Source organism: Myripristis murdjan, chromosome 15, assembly GCF_902150065.1.
Source record: "Myripristis murdjan chromosome 15, fMyrMur1.1, whole genome shotgun sequence".
Lineage (NCBI taxonomy): Eukaryota > Metazoa > Chordata > Actinopteri > Holocentriformes > Holocentridae > Myripristis > Myripristis murdjan.
The window spans coordinates 3,504,745-3,521,015 of record NC_043994.1 but is presented as its reverse complement, the minus strand read 5'-3'; the positions used below and the strand labels follow the sequence as shown (position 1 = coordinate 3,521,015).

Genomic DNA, 16,271 nt, shown 5'->3' with positions numbered 1-16,271 from the left:
CCCAACTTATCAAGTATTTTATGTATTTTTAATTAAACCACACTAGTTTCCAGAGTGTAAGAAGTGTGTACGTTTATTTTTGAAAGCGGCATACCTCTTCTTCCGAGGTTATTGTATCTCAATTGACGCAGACTTCCCGAAGTGGTTAGAAAACTTCCGCAACAAGTGACGAAAATTGCGGCAAACAAGCATCCAATCAAAATGCAGGAGGGGAGGAGTCTATATGCTGACATAGCTCACCGATTATTTTTTATAGATTATTTAGCGATTCATTTAACAATTTTATTGTTTTTATGTGAATTTAAAGAATATACAAAGACTATCATACTTATGACACTAAAAAATTAACAGTTCATCTGTAGTGTGAACTCTTTAATGAGGAATAACTGATGTATTCTTGCTCTCTAATTGTTTTATATTAATGGAGCCTATTTGATCTAGCAGTCTCATGATTTTTTTTTTATTACAATTTGTACAATTTACATATTTTTTAAATCTATGCTCCTGTTTCTTTCATTATGTTGAACACGTCTTCAATAAAGATTTTTTTTTTAAATGTACACACACACACACACACACACACACACACACACAGCTATTCTTACTTAATTTAACCTCAATCAAACCTCAGTCAAAAATTAATTTGTAAGTACAAAATATTAGCAATACACATTGCAAACATCCGTGTAACATTTAAAACATAAAAAACCAAAAACCTAATAACAAAATAGGAGAAATAAATAAAACAGAGTGACATGTAGCATGTAGCATGTAAAAGATGTAAAACAATGTCTCTTCATTTTTAAATTAGCAAAGATTGGAATAACAACTTTATAGTACTGGATGTAATTTTAATCTATTGGCATTTTTTTTAGCAGCAATAATTTTATATGAAAGTTGGTCAGACATATTTTACAGATTTTTTTTTTTTTTTTTTTTTTTTTAAACATTTTTTTCCTTTTGCTGTCTCTGCTGAATTGATATGTAACCACAGGAACAGTGTGACTCTTACCTCGTCAGCCCTCTCTGCAGCTGTAAAGCTGCAGCCATGTTTCTTGTCCAGCAGGGGGCACAAGGCATCAGTCATCTACGTATCATGGAGATGCAGAATATGCAAATATTGTTTTCTATATATCTCCAGTGTTTCTAACCACGAGACTTGTACGTGGCTGATTGTGTGTTTGAACCTTATTCATTTAATAATTGTCTTATTTCAGTCCCCGTTGTGCTAGTTATTACTCTTATTTTCTTGTTTGTCTTTCTTTGGCTCATCTCTCATGTGACATGTTCTGACTGGACTGTTCTGACTTTATTTACTTGGGTTGAATTGTTTTTCTTCTCTTCGTTCTTCTGTCTTGTGCCTGTTTTACGTTGTTGCCTTTGATTCATTCCTCGCCTCTGTGAAGCATCTTTATAGCTTTGTTTTGAAATATGCCAGAGAGTTGCTCTTACAAAAATACGAGCAACTCCCCCCCCCCCCCCCCCCCCCCCCCCCCCCCCCCCCCCCCCGCAATATTAGCCTGATATTAATATAAAGCAAGAATTTATATCAGAACATGAGCAACACTTTTGAAAGGTGAGTATACACCAATTCACACTGAATGTGGATGATGTGAGTTTAGGCGTGCACTCTCCTCTACATCCATGGCCGTCAGTGTTTTCGGCTAGCTTTATGTACACAGTTACTATGGGGAGGGATGCTTTATCCTGCACCTCACTTAGACAAGAAAGCGGCTAAAACGGGCTCTTCATATCAGTGAAATGTGCCTATTTATATCACTGCAGTGGAGAGCAGGTCTTAGACATTGGGGCCTAACATTTCATTGCAGAGAGCTTGGCTCAGTTTTATCTCAGTGGAAACCCCGGCATGCAGTTCTTTGAGAAATGACAGAGCATTTAAGCATCACTGAAACACTATACGTTTTTATTGAAAGCCAGTTATGATACAAAACAACTCCTTAGAAATAACTTAAAGACTATGTATATATTATATAAGTGTGTTGCTTAAAAGGATAGGCTCAGTATTTTTCAGCCCAGGCCATATTAAAATGTTTGTTCCCATCATTTACAGTGGCACATAGCACAACCTCACCACTTTAGTGACAAGACACTGACCACACTGCTGCAGCTTCTCACCGGCCTTCAACACACACCAACAGGGCAGTGGTTCTCAAATGGAAGTACATGTACTCCAAAGGGTGTGTTGCAGTACTGCACGGGGGTATGAGAGATGTTTAAAATGTTGATTTAAATGCATAAATCTTTAAATAATTAGCCTATTCTATAATAAGTTCAATAAAAATGTAAATGTAAATTTGATAAACTACATATTATATTCAGTTCTCCCAAGGGGTTTCCAAAATGTGTGAGTTTGTGGTTTAAATCTGGTGCCATCAGGTGAGCATATTTGTTCACTATGACCGGGGGGAGAGAAGACAAAATCCAGAAAATGGATTCGTGGTTGAAGCGTAGCAGCGATACAGCTGGAAACAAGCAGGAAGAAGAGAAGAAGAAGCAAAAACAGAGCTGACAAAATATCGTTATTATCAGGTTGTTGTCTCTACCAACAGTGTTTTCCTTCACTGGTCAGGGGGTACTTGCCTTAAAAAACATTTCAAAGGGAGTACATTGCTTAAAAAAAAAAAAGGTTTGAGAACCCTTGCAATAGGGAACTTGTTTTTAGCCTCTCAAAAAACATTTGAAATGTCCTTTTTGAAAACAGGAAACATCACAGTGCAGTTGTGTGTCTGTTAGATTTTTAGGACTTAACGGAACAAGTTTGCTTATTACTACATTTGGAACTTCTTTTTTCACAGCAGTACATTACATCCTTGCAGTTGGGTTGTGCTATGTACCATTATAAATGATGGGAATCAACATTTTAATATGGCATGGGTTCATAAATACTAAACTTATTCTTCAATGGTCGGCTGCTCCGGGACCCTTGGTGGTAACTGAATACCTTGAACAGGCATGTGCCAGCATCTGCGGGAGTGGCTTATAGTCTCTTCTAATCCCATCCTGACTCACCTCACTCACCAAACACAGTCTCTCTATCTTCACTCAGCTTGGCAACATGGGATGGAAATAACTGATTGTGCAACAATGGAAGATTACAGCCACCATCCCCTGTTTCTTCTCAGTCTTCTTTGAGCTCCATTTAGTTTGATTGTAATGTCTTCTTGTCCGCTATTGCACATTTTTGCAGTCTCTGCATATACCTTCACATTCAAGGCAATGGAGAGCTGAAGGTATCTGGTCCTTTCAAAGCTGGTGTCAGAGGGGCACATTTACATCTCCAAGGTCTTCCATTATGGAGGAAGGTCAAGATATGTCATCTTCATCTGGATCCATGTGCAGTTTCAGGGAAATTGGAAATGAGCAGATTGCAGTTTGCTATACAAATATTTCTCAGAGGCAGAGCTGCTCTAGATCCATAAATAATCTCATTGGTTGAGTTAAACCTCAGTGGCCAGAATCAAAGAACAACCGTTTTCTTGCATAAGGCTGAAGTTTAGTGAAAACTAGGGTATGGGGTAAGAGGGCAGTTAGCTAATAACGTCAAGTCTTGAAATGGCAATTGTGGTTAATACGCTGAAGTTATCATAACTTGAAAATCTGAGTTGAAATAGCGTGGAACTATAGGTTTGTTTGACAAGACAAAACAAGTTTTTTTTGAATGGATAATGTTGTAGAGTTGTTTTAAATGATCAGTTTTAAACAACAAATGATCATTAGTTCAGCAACTTGTGTAACTTAACCTTTTTGAGCTGAAACCAAACTTATCTTGAAGTTGTGTTAACTCATATTTTTTATGGCAGTGAACTTAGGTTTTTAAGTTGAAACACTTGAATTATTTTTACAGTGTCTTGCTACTAATTCAAAATATGCAGTATAACCATACCGCATTATTTAAGTTAGGCAGTTAGTCTATCTGACCTTTCAAGTTCAAACTAGCAGGACTAGCCTGTAACTGTGGTGATGAATCATTTGAAAAAGAATTCTGCCATTTATATGTGATTTTTTACATATATATTTTGCCTGCTTTGCTCTTCAGCTTTCTCAGTTCACTCACTTCCTCTCTGAAAAGTTGTGCTTCTTTGGCCCCGCTCACTGAGGTTTGAGTCAGTCAATGAGATTACGTCTGTGTGCAGAGCAGTGTTACCTGCAGTAAATGTGTGTGTGCTTAGAAGTCCAATCAGCTGGGACAGACAGTGAAGGGAGGTGGTGTGTGGTGGGAAACAAGCCCCTCTAGTCTCTTGGCTGCAGACTGACTGGAGAGGGTGAGGTGCTGCTGGATATACCTTCTCCTTTTAGACTTCCAGGGGACTCTGGGCCCCCTCGGCCCCTTGTGGGGGGTCAGGCTGAAGGCGGCAGATGGGCTTGTTGCACATGGGACAGACACTGCGGATCTCTAACCATTTTAGCAGACACCTGAGAGGAGTAGACAGATGAGATAGACGTTACTCAGGTCATGAGGTTTGAGCAAGGGAAGTACAGGAGAAAGTTAAGGAATAAGTACAAGAAACAGCGGCATTCGAAAACTTAAAACAGTTACAGTGACTCTGTAAAACGGGCATGTGCAGACATGCCGGCTGAGTATTTACACAGTCTACAGTCTAGTCTAATATAACGGATAATAATTTGATGATGGTAGTATGAGCAGAAAAATGTCAGTCAGCAGTTCAAGCAAACTGGTCTGAAGGCACTGCTGTCGGTGTTACACCTAAGCTGCAGGGCAAAAGGGTAAAACATCTTCATATTCAAATATGCAAGGTCACATCTTATCAAGTATTTGCTTGTCATTTTCCCCAGGGCATCCTAAGATAGTTAATGACTCTGTCTCTCCTGAGACAAATTGTGGTGTTGCACTGCTTTCGTAACTGCTTCAGCTGTTAACTGAAAGTAAAATTCCACCCAAAGGTGGAATTTGGGTTTCATTATGATGAACAGGTTCCTCAAGCTTGTGCCAAAAACACATCTTTACCAATACTAAAGAATATAAATGGAGGAACACTGCAGTTTGTGGTTTGCCAACTGAAACTTTATGGAGACAACTCATTGGCAATATATGAGACTGAATTTGCAGACACAGTGGCTGCACCAACAGTGATTTTCCATGAACATGGTTTTATTTTCTGATTCTGAGCTTGAAATGTAATTGTAGCACTGCAACAGTTTGTATATGTTCACAATTATGGATTCAGCCATCCAAGCTTATTTAACATCATCTATGAATTCTGTTTCAGAGGAGAGTTTCCACCAAGACTGGAGAACTTACTTCTTGTGAAAAGCATGGGAGCATGGACATACTCCAAGCTCATCCCTGCTGCGAAACTCCTCTAAACACACAGCACACGTTTGCTGCAAGATAAAGATGACAGGTTATGACATCTGTTTGTATTGCAATTCACCCCTCAGCCACTATTTTCAGCTAACACAGTTATCTCAGACACAAGCCCTATCATAATTGGGAAATTCAAGAGTTTAAAGGCAGAATGTGTTGAATTTTCCTAAAAAACAATGTACAGAGCCACTGAGTGTGTGTTGCTGTGTGTGTCTGCAGAGACCCTGCCCTCTGCATGGATTTTCTTGTTTTTCCGAGCTCGGGACTCCCCTGGGCATCAGCCTTTGGGCAGTGGGTGTGTAGCTCCCAGCCAATAACAGTGCAGCATGGTGGCAGATAAATAGCAACACATCCAATAGGAAGCTATAAAAAATCTCAAACACAGACCGTGGAAAACAGGAAATATAGCGAGGTGAAACGCCACGAAAACAAAGCTCGTTCCACAGCGAGAGTGAATCTGGGGTTGGCTTTCACGCGCTGGCGAGAGGATGAAGATGAAGAGCAATGCAGTGTTGGCCTTTTTACCTTTACAATTTGGGTGGTCATTTCATCCCGTCACTGACCTAGGAAATGAAAAGTCGCTGCTGGCAGTTAACTTAGCCAGGAAGGAGGGGCCAGCTTTGAATGCTGACAAATCCTACTCATTCTGCCTTTAGTTCAGTGACTACCAACCAACAGGTGCAAGGAATTAGTAAGTCTGACCATCTTTTAAAGGGGCGATATATAAGCAATATTTTAATGCAATATATTTGAGCAACTTTCCAGCAATTATATAAAAACAAAGAAAGGAATAAAGAGGGAAAAAGAATGCAAACCTTTCTAGGAGGCAGAGCTAATCTGGACGCAGAAATAATCCCACCGGTTGAGTTAAACCTCAGTGGGCAGAGCCAAAAAGCAACAGTTTCTCTAGCTAAGCTGGTCAGACCGAAGCTGAAAAGGCAGGAGGTGAAAGACGGGGGCTATCTCACTCTGGAAAACTTGCCTTTGAAAATCTGTGCTTCTTTGGCTCCATCCACTGAAGTTTAACTCAACCAGTGAGATTATTTGTGCCTCCACAGCAGCTCTGCCTCTGATAATGTTTTGTGGATTTAACCTTCCTCTTTTCATTAAATAGTACTCTTGTTACTTATAAACCACCGTGTTGGCCACAATATTTTTGCCCCATTTGCCAATTCCAACAGCTGCTAAAGGTGAAAGAAACTGACCCGGAATTCACCCAGAAAACATCCAGTGTTCAACTTACACCAAGGAGGCTCAGTTTCTTCCCTGCTCCTTTCAAAACAACCTGTTGAAAAGAGTGGATACAGGAGAATGGACACACATCTTAATGGGCAACTAGTCTGCATTAAAGTCAAACTGACTTGGATAGCAATCAAAATGACATGAGTGTTACCTCATTATAGCCATATTGCTCTCTTGCACCTTGTCGCCTCAATCTGCACAAGAAAAAAAAACAGTCACATATTATATAATGCCACATTTCAGAGCCATACAGTGACATAATGCTTCTGACAGACTTCTGTCTTCTCTCACAACATGTCTTGTCATGCTATATGAGTCAACTGGAAGACTGTGCATGCACTCCTGGAATTCACACCAATGCCAAGTTCAAGTCACAACCTGTGCATCTATACTTGCCATGAGCATCTCTGCAACACGTGCGATGGCAGGTGAAGACGGTGCCCCTGCCCCTCCCAGGAGTTCTGACTGAAATCTCATCTGATCAAGCCGATCGTGGAGTTGTTTAAAGCATATAGGATATGTCATTTACTGTCATGAGCAAATTAAGGGTTTCATACCGAGATGAGACACAAACCACTGGAGAAGTTTGACTGATCTCCAGTGATAATGATTGATTTTAAAGCCGCGCTAGAGTTAGGAAACCAACACTGAACAATTCAACCCCAATTTGCTGCAGTCCCTAAAGACATCATCCCTAAGATTAAGTTAAACCAATCTTGTAACGCTTCCAAGAATCAAGACTCTATCTCTGATAGCGTCACAGCTCAAAAATTAGAATCATCCAATGGTGGCAATGGTGGAAATTAGGGATGGGAAAAAAACATTGATTCGGTCGATTGATTCAAATTGATTGTTTTCTTTTTTTCTTTTTTTTTGAGATTTTCTTTGAGAATTCCTATTTCATTTAAATAAAATGAAAATAGGAATAAACAAATTAATTAAAAAATAACTTTGAAAGCATTTAATTTATTTAGTTAGCACAATTAAATTAAATTATTATGCATTAACTTGCATCAAATATACAGAAAAATCATTCATATAGAACTGACATAATTATTATTGTTTTAGTTAATTTATATATTTTTTACTTAAATTTTTACTTTAAATTCTACTACTTAATAACTTCATTCATTTTTCTTTAGTTTATTTTTCATTTCAATACATTTTAACTTTACTTATTTACTTTAATTTAGTTTTTTTTTTTTTTTTTTTACATTTCATCTTTATATATTACATTAATTGTAAAATTAAAAAGTCATTTTTCCAAAGTTGCATGATAATTGCAATACATATCAAACTGGCCCCCAAGTATCATGACTCGTATTGTATCAGTGAGTCCCTGCTAATTCCGATCCTACAACAAAATCCCTGGAAATCCTACAACAAAATATCTGTCCACCAAATGTCATGGAAATGTGTTCCTAAGTGACGTGCAGCTGGCAGACAGACAGGGGTGAAGCCCAGAGCAGCTGCTTACAACATGGTAACATGAATATCTCTGCAATCCTGTCTTTTGAAGGTAACAGTTTCATTTCTAAAACTGATTTATGGCATTTTAAAGTACTTTATTAGTCCCCAGAAGGGAAATTATGTTGTTGATGACTATATTACTCTCACCAGGCATGCAAGTGCTGGTCTGGAATATGTCGTGCTCTTGAAGAGGTCAAAAAGCGGAGCCTGCTATGTCAGCCAGCGTTCAATCACTATGGGTTATTGATGAGCCAAACTCATAAAAGTAATTGCTGCATCTTGAGCTGCTTAGCCAATCAAATGGCACTGAGGGCTGAGCCAAGCAAACAAAGACTCCAAGCTGCTACAAAACTCCTGTCCTGGGAACCGGTAGAACACAAAACCACTGCCTTCTTTCATGTTTTGTCATCTTTTCCCTGTTCTGATGGACTCCTTCCTGCAGGGAGGTGACTGAACCACAGAAAGGCTGCTTATTAAAAGTGATCACACTGACAGAACTGCCTCTGCTCAACACTCAATGTTGTGGAGCTATATGGCTGGTGTGTGCACATACAAATGCGAATAATAGGAACATGAAATAACAGCGTACAAACTGTCAGTTTCAGTCATCCAAGGTGCAGCGGCAGTCCAGCTTCATCTAGACTCGCCCAGCTGTAAACTGAAGCTGCCCATGGACAATATATTGCCCTGGTATTCACTGGTATATCTAAATTTAACTATTTTCATAGCACAAAAATGTAACAAATATCTAAGAAGGGGTGTGTTGATAGGTGGTAGAGTGCGTACCACCTATCAAGGCTGAAGGCTTCTGTGTAGAATCTACCCCGGGCCTACACCGCGGCCTATGCCGTGTGCACTGGTGTGTCCAAGTTGCCCTGCAATACCACCACCAAAACTTTCTCCAGACAATGGAAGAAGTTTCTTTATATACTTCAAACACTGGCAAATGTTACCGATTCAGTAATGTCACTTTGGGTTTTGTATATTTGTGAAAAAACACAGAGCATTATGTGAAATGATTTGTTTGTCCCGTTCAGAGTTTAACCGGCCAGCCAGCTAACAGCTAGCTGCACCAAACTAGCCACAGTTAGCCAGAACCAGACTGGACGGGACTGACTTTGCCTTAAACTAAACCTACACAAATGTCACAAAACAGAATCAGATTTGCATTTAAGGACTTGTTCGAATCATTTCCAGTCGCACAGCCGTCCAAGCAGACCTGCCATAGTTGTTGTGATCTGCGTCACCACAATCAGGTTATGGCGTAGTCTACGTATGTGGTGCCTGGCTGCTGCAGGCTACGCCATAAGCTGTAGTGTAGATTCTGTGCAGAAGCATCAATAGACCTGAAGTCCTTACAGCAGCGGCCTGGTTTAAATCCAGTCTGAGCCCTTTGCTGCATGGCATCCCTCTATCATTCCCCAGCATTTCTTGTCTTTTTTTTTTTTTTTTTTTTGTTAACAAAATCCAAGCATTCTGTGTTTTCACCAGTACTGTGTTCTCAGAAAAAGCCTCTGAAAAGGATTTAGTCCCTCATGGTATACCAAAACTCTCCTGAAAGTCAAGCTAATGAAAATCTTAAGGTGTATTAGCAGCTCCTTAAGGCAGGCTTCACTGCACTGATGAGTAACATCTTCCCAGTTTCAACAGAAAACTGCAATAATGTGATCAAACATCCAGCATAAAAATATGAATAATAAATATATATTCACTAACTGTGGTCGGGGAACAACCTCAATTATGTCGGAGGTGAACCACACTGACTTATAATTTTGTTTTCTTACAAAAAGGCCAATATCAGCTTGACATCTCTGCCCAACCCCTGTGTGAACCCTGTAGGAGCGGTAAGTCAGCTTTGTTGCGTTGTACCTAAACAGGTAGCAGCAGAAGATGAGACTGAGCATGAAGATGAAGAGGCCGATGCCCAGGATGATGACGTAGACATTGAGCGGCAAGTGGTAGATCTCAGACATCATCTTACAGTAGGGATCACAGTTGTGAAATCCGAGACCACACAGATACCCTAACGGGAACAAAAAACTTGGGTTACATTACAAAACAAATACACTTAACACAAAATGCAATGCAACAAAGAGAGTGCTTCCTGTGACTGTTTGACTGAAATTGGGTTTTGCAGGCTAATGCTGATTTGGGTTAAAGTTACCTGTTGTTGCATTTTTTCTTTAAATCTGGCAGTTTTTATGGGCAATAATCATAAGGAATACATGCTTTTTTGTCAGGATGTACAACATACAGTGGTGGAAAAAAGTTTTCGGACACCCTTAAAATTTTACACAATCTCACAATCTCAAATATTATCATGAAATATTTGTGGAAAAATCTTTTTTGTGTTTCAAAAGGTGTGGCTGCATTAGACAGATACAAGCAAATACAAATTAAATTTTTTTGTTTATTGTTTACAAGAAAAACTAACCAAACTAAATTGTTGACAGTGTAATCTTTATCTTCAGGCGTGTTTCCTGCGTTAGGTTCCTTGTTTTAGCCATTTTTGTGTCTGAAGAACTTTCAAATGTGCTGCTTTATATAGACATGAAGCTTGACAACAAAAATTGTGTCTTTTAATAAAAAGAACCACCTTCATCACTGGTACCAAAATGACCCAATACTCAAAATTTCTCGTGTATTTTTATGGAACCAATCAATTTTAAGTTTTTAATGGCTTTTTTAGGATTTGTTTAGTATTTTGGCTGTGACTGTACTAAAGGAAATTGCACTTGCAGACCTAAGAGTGATTCTTAATGCAATATTTCACAAATGCATGGGCTGTCCCAAAACTTTTTTCCACCACTGTATCATTTTTCCTCCCTTTTGTCCAGCTGTTGGTTTCCATTCATTCCACACTGATATAAAAATGAACTTTCAGACACTTCAAACTTTCTTCACTCCAGTATTCCATGACCATAATAAAGTCCTCCACATTAGTTTTCCTAAAAGCAGCAGCACTGTTGTGTTTTGATTGAGTGAAACGGTCCCTCCACCAAAAAATAGTCCCCAGGGAAGCATCTGCTTTAAACAGCCAATTATCAGTTCTGTGGTTTATGAATGTTGATGACTTCAATAGCCACAGAGGCCCAACAAGATCAGTCTTTGAACTAAAAACTTGAGAGATGGGATTTTGATTATATGTTGTGAAATCTTGAGTACCCCCACATGACTGGCAAAATGGTTTGTTTTAGTGTAAAATATGGGTGAATTTTAGTAAAGGGGCCAAACATTCAGACTCACTGGTATGGTCCTTCAGGAATATAGAACATACTCATGTAGGCCTATATCTATGTGGAATCTGATTGAAATGTCTCATTAACGTCAGTCAGGGTTAAGGTCCTACCATAGACAACCAGTGTGGAACCAGTGATTGATTGATTCTGCAGTAATACATAATCAAACAAACTACATCACCCTTCTATCAAAAATGGACAAAACTTATGCTTAACATGATTTGGAGGAGATCACATTGGGGTTTGTCTGTGAATCAGACTTGAAACCTTGAGGTCTTTAAGTCTTGATACAAAGAACAAGGCTCTCATAAATACAACCTTCCCCTGTTCGTAATGCAAGCTGCTAGGCATTTGAAAACATAAAGGCCTTTGAGCACAGTGGCCAGAGATAGAGGGTAGTTTATGTGTGAGGAATTTATCCTACATCACTCTTTGAAAGCCACAAATCAGCAAAAAAAACACAAGGTAGAAATGTAACACAAAGAGCATAAAGGGTGCTTTATATGTGGCATTTAAGGACCTGAATGCATTTGTAAGCATTAAGAGATTTAGGCACGTTGTTTATTACATGGACAGAGGATGATTTACATCATGGGCTTTAACAGGTCAAATGTGAACTGTGATTTAGAATTAGCATAAATGGTTTGCATGCTTTACAGTGGATGTGTGGGTGTGCCTCCATATTTCTATCTTTTCTGTGTTTCATCTGATTGTTGGACTGTCTCTTGTGTCTTTGTGTGTGTGTGTGTGTGTGTGTGTGTGTGTGTGTGTGTGTGTGTGTGTGTGTGTGTGTGTGTGTGTGTGTGTGTGTGTGTGTGTGTGTGTGTGTGCTGGCCATTGCACAGCCTGTGTGTGGAGAGCCTTGTTTCAAATAGCATTCTGACACTGCTTTCATTGTAGTGAATCTTGAGCTGCACAAAATTTTCACACCGAGGTGAAAAGTGACGTGTGAGTACATGTTGGTGAACGGGGTGTAAGTTCAGCTCTGAGGTGCGTTATTTGTGATTTTGTCTATGTGTGTGTATGTGTGTACGAGAGAGCTACAAGTGGTACTTTTTTGGGGGCATTTTTAACAAAACTTTTAACAAAACTGTGGAACTCAGAAGCCATGTCACATTTGTCTCTGATTTGCATTTTGGAGACTTGAGGATCAAAAAAAAAAATCCATAGCACGTAGCAGAATAATTCCTCCAGAGTAATAAATGACATTTGGATATTGGTTTGCAAATGAAAAGCGAACATAGTTTGCACATTTTTTACTGAACACAATCAGTGTAGTAATACCTATGTTGTTGTCCTTGAACAAAGAGAACAGATCAGACAAAGAAATGGACATGGCAGCTAGCTAGCCAGCTTTTTTTTTGTGGTTCAGCAGGGAGTTAGAATGATTCTAGTTGTAAAGTTATTGGGCAAACATGACCGCAGAACAGCCAGCTATGTGTTTAATGTGTGCTGAAGTGTTGCATTTTTGTGAGCAAAGGAATTATTTCAACTGGAAGGCAGCAGCAGAATTCAGGGGAGTCAGTGGATCCAGTCCTATTTAAGAGAGAAACGTGCCGATAAAAATGTCCACGATTCAAATAATAGCTGTGACAGGGATGACTGTGTGAAAACACTATTTTCCATAGAGAAAATGTGCTGGATCGGAAATTCCATATTTGGGAAAAGGCTTGTTGTCAGTCACCACTTTTCAACCAAAACAGTTCTGGTTCTTGAACCTGTTCTGTTTGGGATTCTTGGAACCAAGGTGCTAGCTAGTGAATCAGCCCACATCTGTACCCGTTTGGAGTGGAACCACTGTGTCATCTGTGGTGGACTGGTGCTCTGTTCCAGCCTCTCCTGAAATTCAAGACATGGCCAAATTGAAAGCAATAGTTTTGTTTCTTGGTCAGACTACTGTATCCTCTCCCACTTCTCTGTTTTCTCCATTGTCTCCATCTTTCCCTGTGGAATAATACACACCCACTCTTGCTGTCATCACAGTTCCCACTTCAGGTCCTACTATTTTTTGGTTCCAGCTGGGAAACCAGCTTTTCAGATTCTGAACCAATTTATTTTTGGTCAAAATGCTCAGAGCAGTTCAAAATAAGGTTTGTGAACCAGAACAGGAACCAGCTGTTTGTTGGTTGATGAGGCCTAAATGTTACATCTGACTTCTGAGGCCTATTCCATAACTAAGGACATGGTTTATTGTTTATTTGGATCCCCATTAGCTTTTACAACATAACAGCTACTCTTCCTGGGGTCCATATTTAAATTATACTTTATACACTTAAAAATATACCTCATACACATGTTTTGACATACATGCATACATAAATACATTTACATTACTTCCCCCCACCCATCCCAACCCTGTGGTCCCCTATGGTCCACTATGGTATCCTATGGTCCACTATGGTACCCTATGGTCCACTATGATCCATTATGGTACCCTATGGTATCCTATGGTCCTCTGGTCAAGGGTAAATCCATCAGTTTACCCTCCAGTTTATGAATGTTTAGGACATACATTCATAGTATGCACAACTGGAAGCAGTATCAAACTGATGCAAGTTATCTGAGGACTGGGAGAAATTTGATTTGGTTCATATTAAAGTTTGTTTACCTCATGATAATCACTGACTGGAAGTCACAATCTGCACTCATTTTCTTTATCAGTGCATCACTACCTGGAAGCAAGCTTTACCAGAAGAGAAACATTCCACATATTTGCACAACTTAACGCTCCCACAGTGAAAAACACCTCTCCAACATTTGAAAGCACTTTCATGTGAACATTTACAACCACCCTTGCGTCACAAAGGAATGTGTTCCACTTGCTCCTTGGCCCAGGAACGCCTGCCAGAGTTTGGGCTTCATGTGAAATGAGTGTTTTCAGCCCTAGAGGGTTTGGACGTGGCGCTACTGATTACACACACGCACACATACACACACTTCAGCCTTAAACCAAAGTCAGTAAGTGGTAGTTAAGTCTGCAGTTAGGTCTTTCTTTAGGTCAAATGCCACCGCTTAAATTCTCCAAAGGTGGCCTTCTCCCGGTTCAAAGGTCATTTTGTGCCTTAGCAGGGGTCATGGCCATAGGATGCAGTCTTAGTGTACAGTGTGGACGGTGGGTATGGGGGTGTAGAGTGGTTGAGATTTGGCTGAGTTGAGGTGGCAGCTGTAATCGCAGCAGGATGTTAGTAAATCATTGATAGTGGAGCACTAAAAGGCAGGCCAATGTGTAAATGCATGCAGTCTGGGGGGCCGGGACTGCACCTGAACACTGTTAAACAGGCAAGCAACACTTCATATAATAAGTGCTAAATGTATTTATCACTGGAAAAACTGCAGTTCCTGGTTGTGGAAAACCTCAGATCAGAAGATTCAGTTGGAATATTCTTGAGATCATGTTCCTGGTATGCAGTGGTAACACACATAACAAACCACAACGCTCTCTGAGATCATTGTTCTTGGTCACAGCTTATGATGGAGCATCACACCGGGACACTTACCGTTAAAGCACTGGATGGGGCGCATCAAATCATTCTCTGGCTGGCAAAAACCCAGAAAATCTGAGGGCAGATCACCCGTTGGGGTCGTGACCTCTCAAATGTCCCAAAGTCTGCCTTCCACGGCTGTCTGTGGGACTAAACAGACTGAGTCACAATCTGTACGTTCACTTCTCCTTAGCTTTTACAGAACTTTAATCCTGACTGTTAGTAGACCGGAAGCTGATTGTCCAGTCAGCACAGATGATTTACTCCATTAAGTTGAGACAAATATTCATCAAAGTGGGTCAGAAAATGATCTTCTGTCATCCATGCTCCAAAGCACTGTGAGGGTGTCAGAGAGGAGAATTACTGAAGTCTTTCTGTATTGCACGGTCTCTCCCCTTGAAAACAAAAACACACAACAGTCTTGTGTCTCCTTGGGCATGAACCTGGAAGCCAAGTGAATGAAAGCACATCAATGTCATTGACGGTACAGATACTCCAAATCCCATTCACCACACTAGATATCCGTCTGAGTTCAGTCCCTGTGTTTTTTTTTTTTTTTTTGTGCTTTGTCTCACCCTTAAAATATTGTCACGAGGCTTGCCGTCCTCTCTTCCTCCTGTTTTCCTCTTCTGCCTTCCTGTCCTCTCTGTCTGTCTGTCTTCTTCCTTTGTTGCCTTTTAGATTTCCATGTTGCACTCCTCCCTGGCTGTGAAAACCTGCTGTGGCCAATTAGGGAGAAACAAAAGGAAGGACATGGATGGATTCCCCGGCGGTATAGCCAGCCAGGCAGCCGTCAGTGTTCCTGTGGAAAGCGGCTCCTCATCCCTCCTCTGCCTTCTCCCACCATCTGCCCAGCTTCCCCTCTCCCTGAGCAGAGAAAAGAGGGAGGTATATAACAGACAAAGACACTGAGGCTAATTGAGATCTAGGCAGAGGCTCTGCTCTCTTTCTCCTCTTGTTTTGACATGCACTCTTCCTTCCTCGTCTCTCTCTCTCTCTTGCTCTCGCTCTTCCCCACTTCGTGTCTACAGCCCTCAGTTTGTAAACAGATCCCTGCTCATGTGATTCGCTGTCTGCATCACGGCTCTGCTTTCACCGCCCCCTCCTTCCTCCCTGCTCTCTCCTCCCTCCCTCCCCGCCTGCCTGCCCTCACTTCACCCCCTCCTTCCCCGCCCCCGTCGGTTTTTCCTCCCACCCCTCCACCCCCACCCCCTTTTCCTTTCCAGCTGCAAGCTATTATGAAGTAGCTGCAGAGCAGATGGCAGACAGACAGGCAGACATGAAGGCAAGCCGGGGGGTGAGACAGGCAGTGATATGGCCTGTGCATTAGGTCTAAACTGAAGTTGGCTGATACAGCAGAGCAGTGTTGGTCTTTTATTAATTAGGGAGGATTTTAGAGAACAAAAAATGGCAGCAGATTGACATGGTCAAAGTCAAAAACAGTTCCATGATAGCAAGTCCATAAAAGTGTGTTTTCAGTAGAGAGCTAAA

At 40.5% G+C, this 16,271-nt stretch overlaps 1 protein-coding gene across 1 annotated transcript; it reads right to left on the bottom strand.

Annotated features, from left to right (window-relative positions):
* Positions 1–1,661: 1,661 nt before the first annotated feature.
* LOC115372789 (RING finger protein 122) lies at positions 1,662–15,801 on the bottom strand. Its single transcript, XM_030070920.1, has 6 exons — positions 14,796–15,801; positions 9,929–10,082; positions 6,741–6,783; positions 6,591–6,632; positions 5,282–5,364; positions 1,662–4,434 (listed from the first exon to the last, which is right to left on the bottom strand). Exons 1-6 carry the CDS (start codon positions 14,818–14,820, stop codon positions 4,314–4,316), a joined length of 468 nt encoding a protein of 155 aa, XP_029926780.1. The 5' UTR covers positions 14,821–15,801; the 3' UTR covers positions 1,662–4,313.
* Positions 15,802–16,271: the final 470 nt, after the last annotated feature.